This window comes from Trichoplusia ni, chromosome 21 (assembly GCF_003590095.1).
Source record: "Trichoplusia ni isolate ovarian cell line Hi5 chromosome 21, tn1, whole genome shotgun sequence".
In the NCBI taxonomy this organism is placed as follows: Eukaryota; Metazoa; Arthropoda; class Insecta; order Lepidoptera; family Noctuidae; genus Trichoplusia; species Trichoplusia ni.
The window spans coordinates 5,575,343-5,593,130 of NC_039498.1; the positions used below are offsets into that span (position 1 = coordinate 5,575,343).

General features: G+C 39.6%; 1 protein-coding gene across 1 annotated transcript; it reads right to left on the reverse strand.

The window, feature by feature from the left end:
* Positions 1-749: 749 nt before the first annotated feature.
* On the reverse strand, positions 750-17,658 carry LOC113504314. The gene is made up of 16 exons (XM_026886569.1): positions 17,346-17,658; positions 14,665-14,813; positions 13,691-13,842; positions 12,894-13,041; positions 11,642-11,804; positions 10,791-10,863; positions 10,645-10,739; positions 10,008-10,128; positions 9,271-9,657; positions 8,838-8,930; positions 8,158-8,438; positions 6,987-7,198; positions 6,264-6,423; positions 4,888-5,037; positions 3,738-3,900; positions 750-1,970 (listed from the first exon to the last, which is right to left on the reverse strand). Exons 2-16 carry the CDS (start codon positions 14,765-14,767, stop codon positions 750-752), a joined length of 3,522 nt encoding a protein of 1,173 aa, XP_026742370.1. The 5' UTR covers positions 14,768-14,813; positions 17,346-17,658.
* Positions 17,659-17,788: the final 130 nt, after the last annotated feature.

The window sequence follows — 17,788 nt, forward strand, 5'->3', positions numbered from 1 at the left end:
TTGGGTTTAAATAAACTGTCTTTTTAACTAGCTGTTAAACAAAAAATAATCCGACTGATGAAGAAATACCTCAATTTTCTCGTCGGTAAAAAAATTAAACCCAACTTTAGTCGTATCATAGATTTACTTACACTATAACCTCTATGGTTATAAGGTCATAAATTAAAAAGTTTTTGTTCGTCTATGGAACTTGTCGATACTTGATAGTTTGCACTGCCTGTGTTTTATCTGTGGAGGAAAATAAATATAATTATTATACTTGGTCAGTTTAATATATTCAATTCATTCATTCAAGTCAGTTCAGATGTTCAGATATTAAGTGACAAATCATGTGTATATATAACGCATGGTATTTCTTTTAGCTAGATTTCTAATAATTCTAGTAATTATTTAAATGACAAATTATAATGACGACGTGGAGGATTTTACAAGATTTTACCATATTAAGGGAGAATTTCCTCAATGTTCCCCAGTCTTTCCCTAGTCTAGGAAGAATTACCCGAACGGCTAAAAGTTTGTTCCATATCTACTTTGAATTAAAGGTGCAAGCACTTTACAAGTAAAAAAAAAATAGACAAATGCTGCAAACAATTTTACCAAGGAATTTTTTTTTAACATAATTATTTATTTATTTTAATCAATTACAACGGTGAAAAACCAATTACAGCAATTAAAAAATATACATTATACAAATTTAAACATTAAACAAATTAGAACATAAATAAAAAAAACATAAAAACAAAACACTTTCATAAATTTATCTCACAGTACTTCAGGCATACCGACAAAATCTTCGGCCATACATCCGCAAACAGATCAGCTGTTGGATTAAGATCCAAGAGATTATTAAGCACAGCTAGAGTGCGTGGGATTGGCGACTTAGCACGTGCCACCGTACGACATGCAGGCACGGCAAAGAGTCTGTGCTTTTTGCCCCTGCAGTATTTATCTGGGACATAAAAGCGAGCCAGCTCCTTTAGCAGATCAGGAGCATCGATAGTACCACGGACTGTCTTACAAGCTATTGCAAGCTGATCTCGTGCTCGCCTTACGTTCAGCGAGTTATAACCGAGGCAGCCCAGTAGGAATTTAGTCGGATAGAGATATGGATAGTACCCGTATTCTTGCTTATATAGGTGCCTAAGGAAGGCCTTTTGGACTTTTTCTAATAAAAGTGCATAGGTACTTTCATGTGGATTCCACGCACACGAGCTGGTTTCCAGCTTACTACGTACGAGTGCATTGAAAACTATTTTCTTAGTATGATCAGTACGAAAATCACGGCAGTTGCGAAGAACAAAGCCTAACCTTTGGTAGGATTGTTTAGCTACCGAGACCATATGATCGTGGAAGGTAAGCTTTCGATCAAATGTGACTCCCAGGTCTTTCATGGCTGTAGACTTCGTGATAGCAGTATTGTTTAAATGATATTCAAAGTTAAATGGGTGCCTCATTCGCCCGAATGTCATAGCGAAGCATTTGGAAGGATTAAACTCCATCTCGTTGTCAACGCTCCACTTGTAAATTGCATCGATATCTTGCTGTAGTGCGAAACTATCGCGTTCTGATTTAATTTCCAAGTACAGTTTCAAGTCATCAGCGTATAAGAGGCATCTTGCATGAACCAGGACTTGGGGCAGATCGTTGATCATAATAAGAAATAAAAGAGGCCCCAGGATGGAACCTTGACTCACACCGGAACACGTGTTATAGGTGTCTGACACGTACGCACCTAGCCTAACAAACTGTTGTCGATCACGTAAATAATCTGCAAACAGGCGGAGGAGAGATGGTGAAAAACCTATTTTGCTAAGCTTCCTTAGTAGCGCGTCATTGTTAACCCTATCAAATGCCTTCCGGAAGTCGAAGTACAGTACGTCTACTTGACGTCCGCGATCTAAACTAGACGAGATATAGTCAACAAGTGTCAGAAGATTTGTGTCAACAGACCTTTTACTTCTGAAACCATGCTGCTCATTACAAAGATACTCAATACTCAATACATTTATTGCATTCCACAATGTGAACTTAGGTGGTAGGTACACAAGATACATTAGTTTTGGAGCATTGTGGGCCCTGTCGGGCATAACAAAAATAAGAATTTGGAGGAGGGCTATTAATAACATTTTCAGTTTTACAAATTAATAATAATATAGGTAAAGTATTTCTACAATTCTTATCTACATTTGGTTTTGGTATTCATATCTACATTTCTATGAATTTAAATTATAAATATATTTTATTATTATTCTATATAAATTAACACTATTTATTTATTTCTGTTTTAATTATTTACTTTATCACTTAAATATTCTTTTATACTATAATAACATTTTTGGATGAGGAATTGTTTTAAATTGTTTATAAATATGTTACATTTTTGTTCATTTTTAATTTTATCTGGTAATTTATTGTATATTTTGACTGACATTACTAAAGTACTTGTAGAGTGTATTGTCAGCTTAGACCCTGGTAGGTTTAGCCTGTTTTTGTGTCGCAGTGTATAGTTAGTTTGTATGTGTTCGCGTGTAGTGAAGAGTTTTTGATTATGTCTAACGAATTTGCATATTTCTAAGATATATATGGAGGGAAGGGTTAGAATTTTATGTTCTTTAAAAAAGGGTTTGCAGCTGTCTGTGTTTTCTATGTAAGCTAATATTCTAATAAGTCGTTTTTGTAGTATGAAAAGTGTGGATGCGTCTGTACTATTACCCCATAGTATAACGCCGTAGTTTAACCATGCGTTTGCATAGGCATAATACGTAACCAGAGCAGTACTTATTCATTTGTTCGTATATGCCATTGTGGAGGATGTTTTCGAAGACCTTAGCTGGGGAGGATAGAATAGCGATTGGGCGGTATTCTTCGACGCAACTTTTGTTTTTGGTTTTAGGGATAGGTGTTACTCTAGAGACTTTCCATTCAGAGGGATATGTACCAGTCTGTAAGGCTAAATTAAAAATGTGGCAAAGAGGATCACTCAAAATATATTTTAGGTCTTTAACTATAAAGGGAGGGATGTTGTCCGGGCCAGTAGAACTGTTGGATTTAAGCTTGTTTATGCCTTTAATAATGTCTGCAGGGCACAATGGGGGTATGTTAATGTAATTGCTGTTAGAGGAACGGTCAGATATACCAACATGATCAGCATTAAGTTGCGGATCATCAGACAGAAAAACAGACGCGAAAAAATCAGCAAAAGCGCTTGCCGCTTTGGCTCCCGCAAAAGATGAACCCTTATATGTTACATTCGGTTCAAACCCACCTTTGGACCTTAGGCTGGAAATGTGTGACCAGAACTGACGAGGATTACGTTTAATATTATCCTCTATATTTCTCACGTACAAAGAATACGCGTCTGCAATACGAGTTCTAAGACTTGACCTAAGATTAGAGAACGGCAAGTAATCACTAATGTGATTAGTTCTTTTCCAAGTTTCATGGAGATTTAACTTGCGCCTTTGATCCTGGATGATGTCGCTTGTAAACCACACAGGATATCGCCTGTTTGACGATTTTCCTCTGCGTTTTTTAGGCGTGCACTGATCAAATATATTATACACGATTCTGTAAAAAAATTGTGTAGCTGTTTTAACATCGTGAGATTCTAAAACCTTATTCCAAATTTTTTGATCGGTAAGTGAAAGATAAAGTTTATTGAAGTCACATTTACGGAAGTTCCAATCCTTAGCGCTGTCTATGTTGCTGGGCTCAATAGACTCTTTGCAGTGACTTACATCGACTCCTATCTCAATGTGTAGTGCCGGGTGATAGGCATCCAATGGCACTATGCCCTCGGAAGCGGTAACTAATGTTTTGGGTGCACCGATAATCTCCTGAATCAAAACAACATCTAACATACCTCCATGCGAGTTCATCACAACATTCGTCTCATTCAAACTACAAAAAGATAAAAAGTAACAATAATAATTGTTTTATTATAACAATTCTATTATAACAATAGTAATTGTCTAATTATGCTCATGTGTTCTCTATTTCGAAATTATCCTATACTCCGTCTCTTAAGTAATCTCGTTTCCAATCATTCTAATCATAAGAATAAATCCTATTGTAATATCATTTTCCCTTATCCCTTATTTAAAAACGTATCGCCCACAAGAGAATTTAATTATTTCGACGTTTCACAAATGTCACATGCATAAAGACACCCAGACATGACAAGCATTCGTGAATCACACAAACGCTTGTCCTACGTAAGGATCGAATCCACGACACGTCGCACACAGTAGGTTTGGCGTGGTGACCTTAATTAACCACTATTCAAACACTTACATAACATACATATTCTCTGTATAAACTCTAAGCCAGTTAAGACTAAATTTCACCATCTAAAGAATCTAAACATTGAACGTAGGAGAAAATTGTACCAACAAGCTATCAAGTACAATTTCCTCCATAGTTCTCTACGCACGTACATTAAGTACTACGTATCTATTTTGTAATTCTCACGGACACCCACTTCTTCGGGGGAGGAAATGGGTAGTGTCAGACACTTAATGACTAAACCTGAATCGCTGTGCAACGGAATCCGCGTTTCTGTGTCGGTGTATGGCAATACGCTGCAATCCTTACTTTCTTACCAATGTTAAAAACGCGATAGTACCTCTGTCTGTCCCGCTTTCACGTCAAAACTACTCAACCGATTGTAATGAAATTTGAATTAACAGATTTTCTGGAGCCTGAGGAAGGACATTGGCTACTTTTTAACTGGAAAAAAGGTCTGTTATGCCGGGTTTTTACTTATTTTTTCTGGACTATGGCTTTGAAATTTGGATTAAATATTGTTTATCTAAATCTGTAAACTAAAATCCACGCGGACAGAGTCGCGGGCAACAGCCACCCTTCATACAACGTACTCGTACCTACCGGGGCCGCAGCTGCAGCGCGCAGAGCGCGGCGGCGGCGGCGGCGAGCGCCAGCAGCGCGGCGGAGGGCGCGGCGCCCGCCTCGCCCGCGCCGCGCACGCCCGCGCCGCCCAGCAGCGACACCGACACCAGCAGCCCGTGCGCGCTGCATCTAAGTACCACACGACACATACATACGTAATCAGTGTTAAGTGTGTTAACCTAGAACTTCCATGGTTCCATGAAAGCGTTCCCTAATAAAAGGAATGGAGAAGAGTTCAAGTGCTTTTAGCCAATGAATACGACCTGCAATCACCCTAAGGAAAGATCAAGGTTCAGGGAGGATACTCTGTCACCCGATCGGCTACCAGGCCAAGAAAGTGGCAAATTGGTCGACCTGCACGTGCGGTCATACGAGGAATGAGGGTTTGGTTTTTTAAATCAACCCTTCGAGAAGAAGTCCAATAGGACAAATGCCGGCCCAAGGCCCGCTAAGCATACGCGAGCGATCACGTGGCTTTGGTTCTGACAATTGAAGGGGCCTGAGATGTTTTTAGTCGGCGAAAGGCCGACATATCCCGACGCCATGCTCTCGGCGCGGGTTGAAGTCATTAGCGTCTCACCGCGGCAAAAAAAGTTGTTTTAGCCGGGTAAGAGGAAGGACACAAAAAGTCCATGAGAATTTAAACCGCGGAAAAAAGGATTTCGACTGATTTTATCGCGGTAGTCGGACATCGCGTTCCCGTGGTCGTAGATACAAGGGAAGGGTGAAGCACTCCGGTAGTTTTAACCGGAAAGAGCCGTACCCCTTCGTTTAAACTAAGATGGCGAAAATAAGTGAAGATTTCCCGGGGAAAAAGGACTTTTAGGGGTAAACATCGGCGCGAGTCCACTTCCAGAAGACAGAAAAACGGACGACGGAAGACAGCGAAGACTGATTTTGCACGCGTAATAATATTATCTCACTTGGTTGTTTACACGTTTAGTAACAAATTTTCTCTCTTCATGCGTAACTTCCAATTTAAGTTACGGGAATTTATTTTTAAACGCTTAATATTATCGTAAACCTCAAAATAGACGACTCAGGACTTGAATCTTCGACTACCGGTTCCAAACTACGAACTAATCAACAGCAATCGAAATGACTGCGAGTTAAAAATACTCCAAAATACTCCAAACTAATCAACTAAGGTCAATGACCGCGCGTCCAAATTTATCCATTACACATAAAAACTCTTAAGGATACTTTTTTGTAAAAAAAACCCTTAGAACAAAAGGGCTCCGGAAAAAGTAACAGAAATTAAGTTTTTTTCAGAACAATCACTCAACTAAGGTCATTGACCGCGCGTTCAAATTTATCCATTATACATAAAAATTCTTAGACCTTTAAACACTTACCTCAAATTATGTGGATATGAATCAATAACATTCAGTCCGACGGTATAGAATATGATTGTGATGAGAAGTCTGTAGGCCGCCTCTACGACGTAAAGCGCGGTCTCGCTCTGTGATATGTAGACTAGGGGAGACAGCAATACACAGGCCACGCATAGTGCCACTGTGGAGGAGACATTTTGATTTGAAATGATTAGTTGTTTTTTTTTTCAAGTAAAGTGTGTTATGTGTGTTGCTTATATTATGTATTCTAAGTGTCGTGGTACCTTTCTATCTGACGTCTTTACTTGTGTATTTTGTTGTATAATTTACTTTTAATTCTATTTTTAATATGTAAACCAACACTGTCGCATTGGGTACCTGCAAATATGGTATTTTCACAACCTAAAATCTAAAAAAAATACCAAATTTATCTATCAAATACTCTACTGTATACTGTGTACCAACATAAATACATATAAAATATTTCTTACATATGATATATAAAATTATAATGCGCATTTATTAATTAAATACATAAAAAGATAAAATAAAATTTTAGATAGGCATATGTACTATATAAGGCTATTTGTTACAGCTTCCTCTCTCCTAAGATATTGCTGTGCCCGACAGGGTCCATAATGGTTCTGTATCATTAGATTTTAAGACCTTGATGTACTTTATGGAACGCAATAAACAATTGAGTACTGAGTGTAGTGTGTGCTTGATACAGTGAGTGTGACTCACGCGTCGGCCTCATGTTGAGGGGCAGCATGGCGAGCAGCGCGGCCAGCAGCATGGCGTGCGCGGCGTACGTGTGCTCGGCGGTGAGGCCGGCCAGGCGCCACGCCAGGTCCGCGTGGCGCGCGCACGCGCCCGACATGCCGCGCATCACGCTGCCCACCAGCCGCGACCACGCGTCCAGCTCGCGGCCCAGCTCCATGTCCGTGTCGATTATACTGAGAGGTACATGTGTTGGAAGATAAGTTAGTTAATATTGGAAGAAATGTTTGTTTTTAGTATACATAAATAAATAAATGCGGACAACATCACATACATTGTTCTGAACCCAAAGTAAGTTGCTAAAGCACTTGTGTTATGGAATTCAGATACAACGAAGGTACCACAAACACCCAGACCCGAGACAATGTAGAAATGTGAATTTTTACATTGACCCGACCGGGGATCGAAACCAGGACCTTGAAACCGGCCACTCGACTACGGAGGTCGTCGAATATTCATGTTCTTGAGATTATACTGAGAGGGGGAGTATTGGAAGGAAAGTATGTATTAAAATTAAAATAATATATATAAAACTTTTATGGATAAATAATCTAAAACCAAATCACGTAATTGCATATTTTTGCACTTTTCTACCCATTCGTATAACAAACTAAATCATTAAAGCAATTCCTCTGCCCGAATCGATATTATCTCCAAGTCTTAAATACGATTTTTTTTAAGAACAATTTACTTATATTCTTGTGAGTCGGGGTTACTAAATACAACTTTTTCTGACCTACAATTTTCAACCGACTTCAAAAAGGCGGAGGCTCTCAAATCGTCTGTATTTGTTTTTGTTACCCCTCAACTCCCAACAGGATAAAATGATTTTGTTGACAGTTTTTTCCCTTAATTGAAAAAAATGTCATCGAGTTTGTCTAAGAAACTTTTTTATTTGAAGACCGTTACATGTTTTCTTGTTAAAACAATCTTTTTGTATATAAAAATGAATAACTGTTCGTTAGTCTCGCTAAACTCGGGAACGGCTGAACCGATTTGGCTTATTTTAGTCTTGAAACATTCGTAACAGTCTAGGGAAGGTTTAAACGGTGACAAGAAGACAATAAAAACTTTTAAAATAACGACGAAATCAGGTGAAACCGCGAGTAAAAGCTAGTATTATTAATATACTCACGTGCTATTAACAAACAGGCACCCCTCAAACGTGGTATAAGACGTCTTAATATTGGACAGCGCGACGTTATAAAACGAGCAGTTCTTGAAGGCGACGTGTGACATCAACATGTCTCTCATAGTGCACTTCTGAAACGTCACGTTGTAATACACTACGTTCTCCATGGTAGTGTTGTAGTGCACGTCAGTGTAAGTAGTGTTCCCTATGGTGCGTTTCGATGCTTGGAACAAGTCGCTTTCCATTTTAACTACTGTTGCTGGTATGTATGATGACAGGTAGTACTGTAACGAAATTAGAGTTTATTAATTATTATTTTTTCTTTGAAGAATGTAAAGTTCATATTCAAGTTTTATAAAAACATCATCGGCCTAGCCTTTTCCCAACTAAGTTGGAATATAATCCTTGAAAAAAAATATAATCCTCATATCACGGGGGGTTTCACAAACATTGAAGTCCCGTGCACGAAGACACCCAGACTCAGGACAAGCATTCGTGGATCACACAAATGCTTGTTCTAAGCGAGGATCGCACTCGCGACACGTCACGCTCAGTGGGTTTGGCGTGGTGACCTCAACCACTCGGTTATCCGTGCAGTCAGTGACACTGACGGACATTGTGTGTTCAAAAAATCATTTTTATTATATTAAAATCTAGCAACTACTGTTTTTTCATATAATTACCTGTATCGCCATACTAAAAAGCAGTATACCGCCGAGAGAGAGCGTCGTATTCCTATACGTGCTGGAGAATAACTGGAAAAACGACTGCCAGAACTGTAAGCAAGAGAAATACATACATATAATTATACTAGGCCAACGAACTTCAAGTCTAAGTGGATATTTCGAAAATTAACCAAAGAGACGTACGACGGTACTGCGATAACGAGGCTGAAATGTGGGCAGGCCACTTGGCTAGACGAAGTGACGTCAGATGGAGTAAGGCGGTGACAGAATGGTGGTCAAGGCAAGGCAAAAGAAGCTGCGGTCGTCCGGGAGCAAGATGTGTTGGTGATGTGTTGGTGATATAGTAATGGTCTCGGGTCGAGTCTGGATGAGGCTAGCACAAGACCGTAAAAATTGGCACGAGAAAAGGCTGTGTGTATGTAAGGCTCACCATCTTGACGCTGTGGCGGACGTGATGCAGGGCGGGCGGGCGGCGCTTGCCGGGCAGCGCCAGCTCGCCCAGGCGGAACTGGTTGTTGGTGTGGAGTGTCTGTGTGTATGTAAGGCTCACCATCTTGACGCTGTGGCGGACGTGATGCAGGGCGGGCGGGCGGCGCTTGCCGGGCAGCGCCAGCTCGCCCAGGCGGAACTGGTTGTTGGTGTGGAGTGTCTGTGTGTATGTAAGGCTCACCATCTTGACGCTGTGGCGGACGTGATGCAGGGCGGGCGGGCGGCGCTTGCCGGGCAGCGCCAGCTCCCCGAGGCGGTACTCGGGGTCGGCCGCCGCGCCCACGGGCGCCTTGCCGCACAGACGGAACTGGTTGTTGCGGTGGAGGCTCTGCAGACAATCACGAAAATTAATTATCTACAACGAGTTTCGTAGCTTTGTCTTAGGAGAGAAAGGCAACTGTAGAACGCTGTTTTAATTCTGTGTATTTTACGGTGACTTAGATTTTCAGTAACTCAAGATCCAAAACGAAGACAACAACTATCTATCTGCACCCCTTAGATGTCTGTCTTAAATGTCTATCCTTATCACTGTCAAGGAGAAAGCTATGTAAATTGGTGTAATCCTTGCCTACAGCTGAAAAACTCAAGAGACAACTATAAGAAGAATACGTCGGAGATTATCCAGTAGTGTAACATTATACATTATTACAGAGTATCAGTGTATGACGTCACACATACCTGGTACACCATCATGGCGTCGACTTCCCGCCCCACCTCCAATAGGTAGCGCGGTGACTCCGGCGTCCAAATGAGGCTGACTAGCGACGCTAGGATCGGTATCGTGCACAGCAGGAGGTACCTGAGGCAAAGAGTGACTGTTACAATCTGAATGCTAAGGAATGTGTGTTAAAAAAGGTACAGTCGTCGGTGAAGGCCAGAATTATCAGCAAATTATTATATTAAAATATCGAATTTGATACTTTTGTCCCGGGGTTTCCCAAATATTTTAGTCACAACGACATCAAGACTTCGGAAAAGCATTCTTGGATCACACAAGTGCTTGTCATACGCGGTGAATGAATTCGCGGCACGACTGGTACAGTGGGTTTGTAAGTACGCGACGTCTCGCGGATTTGATGCCCGCGTAAGACAAACGTTTGTGTGATCCTCAAATGCTTGTTCTGATCTGAATGTGACTTGAATGTTTGTTTAACCCTAAGCGATACAAGGGATTAAATTAGTGCGGAAATCGTTTTTTTACAATACACAATCTTGATGACGTGCTATTGGGGACGCCTAGGTAGTGAACGAATATGGGCTGACAATGATATTTGTGGGTTATTAATATTGAGTAGTGTCGTGTGCAGGTGCTCACCGATGCCAGGCGCTGAAGTGCTCCCTGTTCTCGTGCAGCGTGGAGGGCCCGGTCTGCGGCAGCGCGGCGGCGGCGGCCAGCGCGGCCAGCAGCGTGCCGGCCGCCGCCGCGCCCGCCAGCGCGCCCAGCGCCGCGCGCCGCCGCGCCCGCCACACCAGCTCGCCCACGTAGCTGCAGCCCGCCGGGACCACGCCGCCCGACCCCGTCGCCGAGCAGAACCTGACGCACAACGGACTCACATCACAGACTACCAGTTGCCCGCTACTTCGCCCGCGTGGTTAGCAAACCCGTACTACATCATTGAACAAAACAATTCATCATCCAATCATGAGCTGAAACAGGGGCGGGGTCGCCAGCAAGCCGCATGAATAAACCGATTCATCAAAAGACCGATGAAAAATTCCACACAGGGGGGTCTGGAATCATGTCCAGAACCCCTTGACCACGGGATCGGTATGACGCCCTTCCACCCTGTATAATATTAGTATACATATACATCCCTCTTTTTTTAAGCCGGGGAAATCCTCATTGACGGGGGGGAGAGAAGACCTTTAGTATCAGACTCTTCTGACTAAACCTACCCGAAGGGTAACATCAGCCGCGTTTGATGCCGGCACGTGGAATTACATGAATATTACTACAAGATGCCGGCCGCGGGGATCCGCCGGCCGTCGAGTAGGGCTTGCGGCTCGCTGAACAAGTTCATTCCTAAATTTTTGTCAAAACTACAACTTTCTAATCGCATGCATTTGGCGACATAAAAATACTTAAACACAATGATTTTATGAACAGCTTGAGAATGTTCATATCATTTTTATATTTTGTCTTGTTAAACGTCCAAATTTTAACAAACCTCATCACTATTCAACTCAAAAATACCTGTATTCACCCCGTTTTACCGTACTTTATTCAAATAAAATTTGTATTTGTTTACATTCTTTATCTCGTCTCATTGGCCTTGCTATACATCAAAAGTGTCCTACCTACAGTAACATACCTGGCCATCATAAAGGTCCCATATGTGGGCATGAAGGCGGCTATAGCAGCGAACACTGCGTTCACAGCGAGGCAGGAGACCAGCGTGCGACGTCGGCCGAGCCTCTCCGCCAGCGCGCCCCAACCGAGAGAGCCTATGGAACCGCCTACTAGGCTGATCATCACTGTGGATAGGAAATTAAAATAAATATCTATTGAAATAAAGAGAATAAGGAAAAACAAATAAAACACAAAAATTTGAGTACAAACTGTTATAACACAACTTCAACAAGAATTACACAAAGCGAGAAGAATAGGGGTGAATTAGTGAAAAAAATACAGATAAACCCTGTCCGATCCTTGAAGGACGTATAAGTGACTTGCAGGACATGCAAAAAAGTCTTCATTTAATAAGTATTTCTTTAACGTAGCATGAATGAAAGCAAAGCATGGGATATTTCCTAAAAAGCCTCAATTTTAGATTGTTACATACTTACCATGATTTATAAGTTTTCTGTGCTACCTTAGCTAATCTGTACGATACAAACTAAACCCATCAGCCACATTACAAACTAAGATACAGAGGTCGTTGACCGAGAGTTCAATTTTTTCCATTACACTCAATCGCATTATCTGAATCATGGGTAATTTTTGAGCAGTTTAGGATAAAACGTTCGGGACATGGGGACCAGGTGCACACGTTCTTTAAAAAGAACTCGCAAAGCGTTTGGTCGACTTATTGGGCTGGGGCTATGTATTTAGAAGTCAGCTCTGTCTTTTCCTCAAAAAATTAGCCTTGCCACTCAACGTGTCACAGGTACATCTGATGAGGTCAAAATTCTTCCTACACACTATTTGTCGATCATACATAGGTTATTAAATGATGCAACGGTTTACTCACGCGTATTTATTGGGATTTAACGATCGCAAGTCATGATTTAAATGTTGCATCATTTAATAATGAATCATTCTCACGATAGTTACTATAAAACTTTGGACTGCACGAATAGCTGAGTGGTTGAGGTCACCACGCCAAACCCACTGAGCGCGACGTGTTGCGGGTTCGGTCCCCGCGTAGGACAAGCATTTTTGTGATCCTCGAATGCTTGTAAGAGCCTTGTGGTGTCTTTGTGCATGCGTATTGAATGTTTGTGCAACCCCCGCGACACAACGGATTAAATTCCTTAATGTAGTATTGGTTAAAAATATATACGGTTGCTTCATTAAACGCTTATATTTCGACTCTTACGCGAAAAATGCTTTAAACAACTCACCGAGCCAGTTCTTCTCGTGCGGCAGTATACAGAGTTCGATCTCGGCAGAGGGCAGTATGAAGGGTATGGCCGCCAGCTCGAGCGACGCGCCGGCCACAGCCAGGCCCACCGCCAGAATCACACGACCTTGGGATAGGCCGCAACCAGCCTGTGAACAACGATGTGGTATTATTATTAAAGCTATAAATGAGACTTTGAGTGGAATTAAATTTTCTATAATTAAAGTAGAGTATGTTACTCCTTATTACATTAGCAACCTGATCAAAATTGGTCGGGCTATTTCAGCGATTAGACGATACAAACAGACGGATTTTTTTAACCCTATTTTTGTTTATGTACAGAGTTCATTAGCATGAAGTTAATAACGGTTATTTCAATATTACAAACAGACACTCCAATTTTACAGTATGTACAGAATAGAAATATATGTATTATGTATTGAATGATGTTAAATTGTTTATTTATTTATTTATGTTAAATCTTTGTTATTATTACGTATTATTTCAAAACGTACCACTGCAGGGTAAAGGCCTCCCAAATCACTTCCACTTTTGTCATTATCAGAAAGTGCATTTATAACGATTGTGCGCGACGTGTCGCGGGTTCGATCCCCGCGTACGATAAGCATTTGTGTGATCCACGAATGCTTGTTCTGAGTCTGGGTATTTTGTGCGTGTGATTTGTATGTTTGTAAAACCCCCCGCGACACAAGGCCTAAATTACTTACTGCGGGAGTTGTTTAAAAAAAAAGATCTGCAGCGATCGGGTAACAGCTAGTTATAGTCTAAGATCCCAACCTGTCGTAACGCATCTTCGTGGAACTGCTCCAGAACGCTGGAGTCATTATAGTCGAGGAGCTCTCCGCTCTCGTTGGCGTCAGCCGCGTGGTCGGGCGGGCTGGCGGCCGTGTGGCTCACGTTGCCCGGCTCGCCGCCGCCGCTTTCTGTGCCTGGACAACAAAATGTACTGTAATTAGTGGTCTCGTTATAGTGCATTTAAAAGTCGTAGGGGTATGAAAAATAGATGACCGTGACACAGACCTATTGAATATGTTCAGAAAAGTTCATGACAATCGGTCGAGCCGTTTTGGAGGAGTTCGATTACGATGAAAGTCACTGTTCGGTCCAATCTTAAAAATCAAAGGATTAAAAAACAACCCTAGTTTCAATAAAACTCTTTTGATATTCAGTATGGTATCTGACTAAGGCCCGATTTTTCAATCGCCAGATAACTTTTATCTGAGGAATAAATATGGCCGTTTGACAAATTTTCTATACAAAAGCTGTCAAAACGTCAAAGTTATTCGTCAAATAAAAGTTATCTGACGATTGAAAAATCGGCCCTAAGTCTAATAATATAAATCTGTTTAGTCCGTCAGATGAATAGTATGGCATTTATTGGTGGCTTGTTATAAAGCCTACTGGTAAGTGACGTTACAGGAGATTTTAAATCACTGTACCACCTTAATTTTTTGTTCACGAGATAAAAGAAAAAATACATATTCAATACTTTTTTGGAAACAGAGCAATCTTCCACGCAAAAAACCACTGAACGGATTTAGACGAAACTTGGTACGTAGATAGTTTATCATCAGCATCATCAGCCTTTTGTAATCCACTGCTGGACATAGGCCTCCCCCAATGTTCGCCGTAGCGCCCTGTCTATACCAAGGATTAGCACAGGATAGTTTTCATCCTAATTTTACATTTCCGTGGGATCATTTTCCATTTGTAGCTAGACTGTCATAGATGATGCTAGTGATGAGTCTCACCGCTCAGTCTGTCCTCGGTGTACGTCATGGTACCGAAGCTGTGCTTGGCCGAGCCCTCAGAATCGGATCGCGCGCGCACGAGGCACGCGTGCTCCTCCGCCATTCTGCGCGCAGCGCGACGCTACCCCGCTAGCGAGAACGAAATACATCTGAAATAGTACAGTAATATATTAGAAAGGTGAACCTTTGTGTGTATGTTTGTTATCTCTTAACAATAGACCAATTCATACTGTTTTTATTATATAGGCGAAATAGATAGATAGATAGAATACTCTTTATTGTACACCATAAGGAAAAACAATTTAGGTCAACACAAACAAATATGATGAGTACAAAAGGCGGAAATGTTATGTGTATTTTCTTTATCCCTTTAAAATAGTACAAAATGCTGTTTTGATACAATATTGAAATTAAACTTGATATTTACAAAACCTACGACAACCTTTTCGCAATTTTCTAATAAAACGGTGTTTAGAACTCTCTTGATCTGTCAGTGCTCATTCATTGAAGATTCAAGTATATGCATAGACTTTTCGGTTATTCTTCCCACTTCTACCTACCAAGTATGTCTGAGGACACTCACAAATAATAAACCATTCAAGGTTCATCATTAAATTAAAATCACTCTATCCGTTCTATAATGCCAAAGACAGACAGACAGATTGTCAAACTTAACACCTCTCTTTTTACATAGGGATGAAAATATTTAGTGTCAATATTTCCTATGTCATTTTTTCTGTTTGAAAATGTAAAGATTAGTGATGACAAATCCATGACCAGTCTCACTCTTACATCCCTTACAAACAGTAGTGGACAACAGGGATGATGACTCAGATGACTGGGTATAAAAGTACAAAATCTCATTAGTCCCTCAGTTAGACAATTGAAAAGTATGAGACACATATTTTTTCCTTTTTCAGAAAAACGAGAATTGACAAAGGTTAACTGCTTTGAAGTTTAGGAGAGGGGGCTTGTGACGTAACAATATGGTAAACTTTATACTCAATTGTGACGTCACGCGTAAGTTTCATTCATTGTAATTTGGTCAATTTATGTTTGCGGGACAAATACTACAAGACGGACACTGCAAAAAAAAATTGTTATCATCCCTATTGTTTTAAACTCTATTCAGACCTCTTTTTGAGCGAGAACATAGCTTATAAACTGGGTAAATAGTGACAAATGTATGATCAATAAAAAATATTAATATCGAAACTATCTTGTCTATCTTAATGTCCCAGTAAGAACTCATACTGCATCTTTATCTAAATATATTGTTGTATCTAAATATATTAGGTATCTAATGTTTTTCAATGAATAAATGAATTCAGATCTTAAGTCTACAAACTGCTTTGTAGTAAGATAATATAAAACCACAATTTTTTTTTTTAGATAAAAGGTAGGCCATTTTTTCATACACTTTTGTGCCTGTTACAGGCTCTAGGTGTTTGGTTTCAAAATGACATTCCTACGAAGAAAAGAGAATGCCTATCTAATATTTACAATCCATTTGACCACTGATATTTTTTGTTATAGACCATAATAAAATATTTGTACACTGGAAACAGCAGAATATTATCACCATTATTATATTTAAAACCTGCTATAACAATAATCTTCTAAATCAATAAATATTCCAGTAATATTATTTAATAAGACTTTTGTCATAAGAAATATAATAAACAACATAATTTCTATATTAATAGGATGGATTCAATACAACAACGGTACAAGATCAATTTATGTGGCTTTTAACAATTTATATCATAAACAGGTATATTATATACATAACTTAGAATAAATTTGGCATATTAAATTATGTGTAAATATAGTGCCAAAAGATCAGTGCTGTGTTATTTTATCATAATTGTGAATAAATAAGCTTTTAGTGCATAACATTCAGTATTAACATTAAATCAATTTATTTACAACCAGACTTTTGCCAACAATTTCGGCTGTATGAGGAGTTGCCTTTGCTTGTATTTGTACTTGAATAGGTTGGCATTATGGTAAATTTACAATAGCCATAGAAGCCAATAAATGTTGTTATTTAAAAGACATAATATACACCAACAACTTCACACCCTATACACATAAACAGTCTGTCTTCATTCCCTGGCTACTAAAAACAAATAATAACATACCCAGCTCCCAAATACTCCTGAAGAATAGAGAATATGCACAAGATGACATGATATTCACATTTCAAGTAAACACGACTGACAGACAGACAATCTCAAAGTAAATAAACAATAAAGATAATACTGCTAGTCAGACAACAAACAAAATTTTGCATGTAATTATCATATGCAAAATACGGAGCCAATTGTCATTACGTTATGAAAGACAATTTACGACACAGCTGTATAAAAGCAGTCTATGAATAAACTTTAGAGACAAAAATTGTAATAACAGACTTACAAATGTAACAAAGAATCGTCGTGTCCGAATCACATCAATTTATAACAGGAAGATGAAATTAACACGAATTATAACAATCAACGAGCAAAATATAAACAGCACGCACTCCAGATAACTTTTAGATAAACTACACTTTAATTTAAGACTTGGTCTACTTATTAAAATGCCGATAACGAGTAAATACTCACGGGAAATTGTTACACATAAAAGCTATTCGTAATTTTCTAATCACTAAATTTAAATAACACTAGAAAACTTACGTTTTTAGCGATAACTCTTATTAATGTGTATTTTAATTAAAGGATCCGGTTAAAAAAACATTACAAATTACTTGTGAAAAATATATAAAAATCCAAAATAAAAAATATAAACACCCACAGCAAGAAACTCTAGGACCACTATTCACGATTTATTAAATTTGCTTTTAAAATGATGTCAAATTTTAAATATCTCATGTGTGAGTTTCAGTGTTTGTTTCTCCCTGTCTCACATTGAAAATATGGCTGTCAAACGAAGGAGACGAAAATAGATTGGGTATATTATTTTTATCTCAATGTAATTTCGTAGGACTATCACGAAGAGTGAATGATTTGTGTTGCTTGAAAGAACAGGTTCAAAAACTAGTGATGCACCTTTCCAAAAATTGTTCATTGAATTTAAAAATTAATACAAAAAAAATCCACAGTCAAGAAAGTTTGTGTTT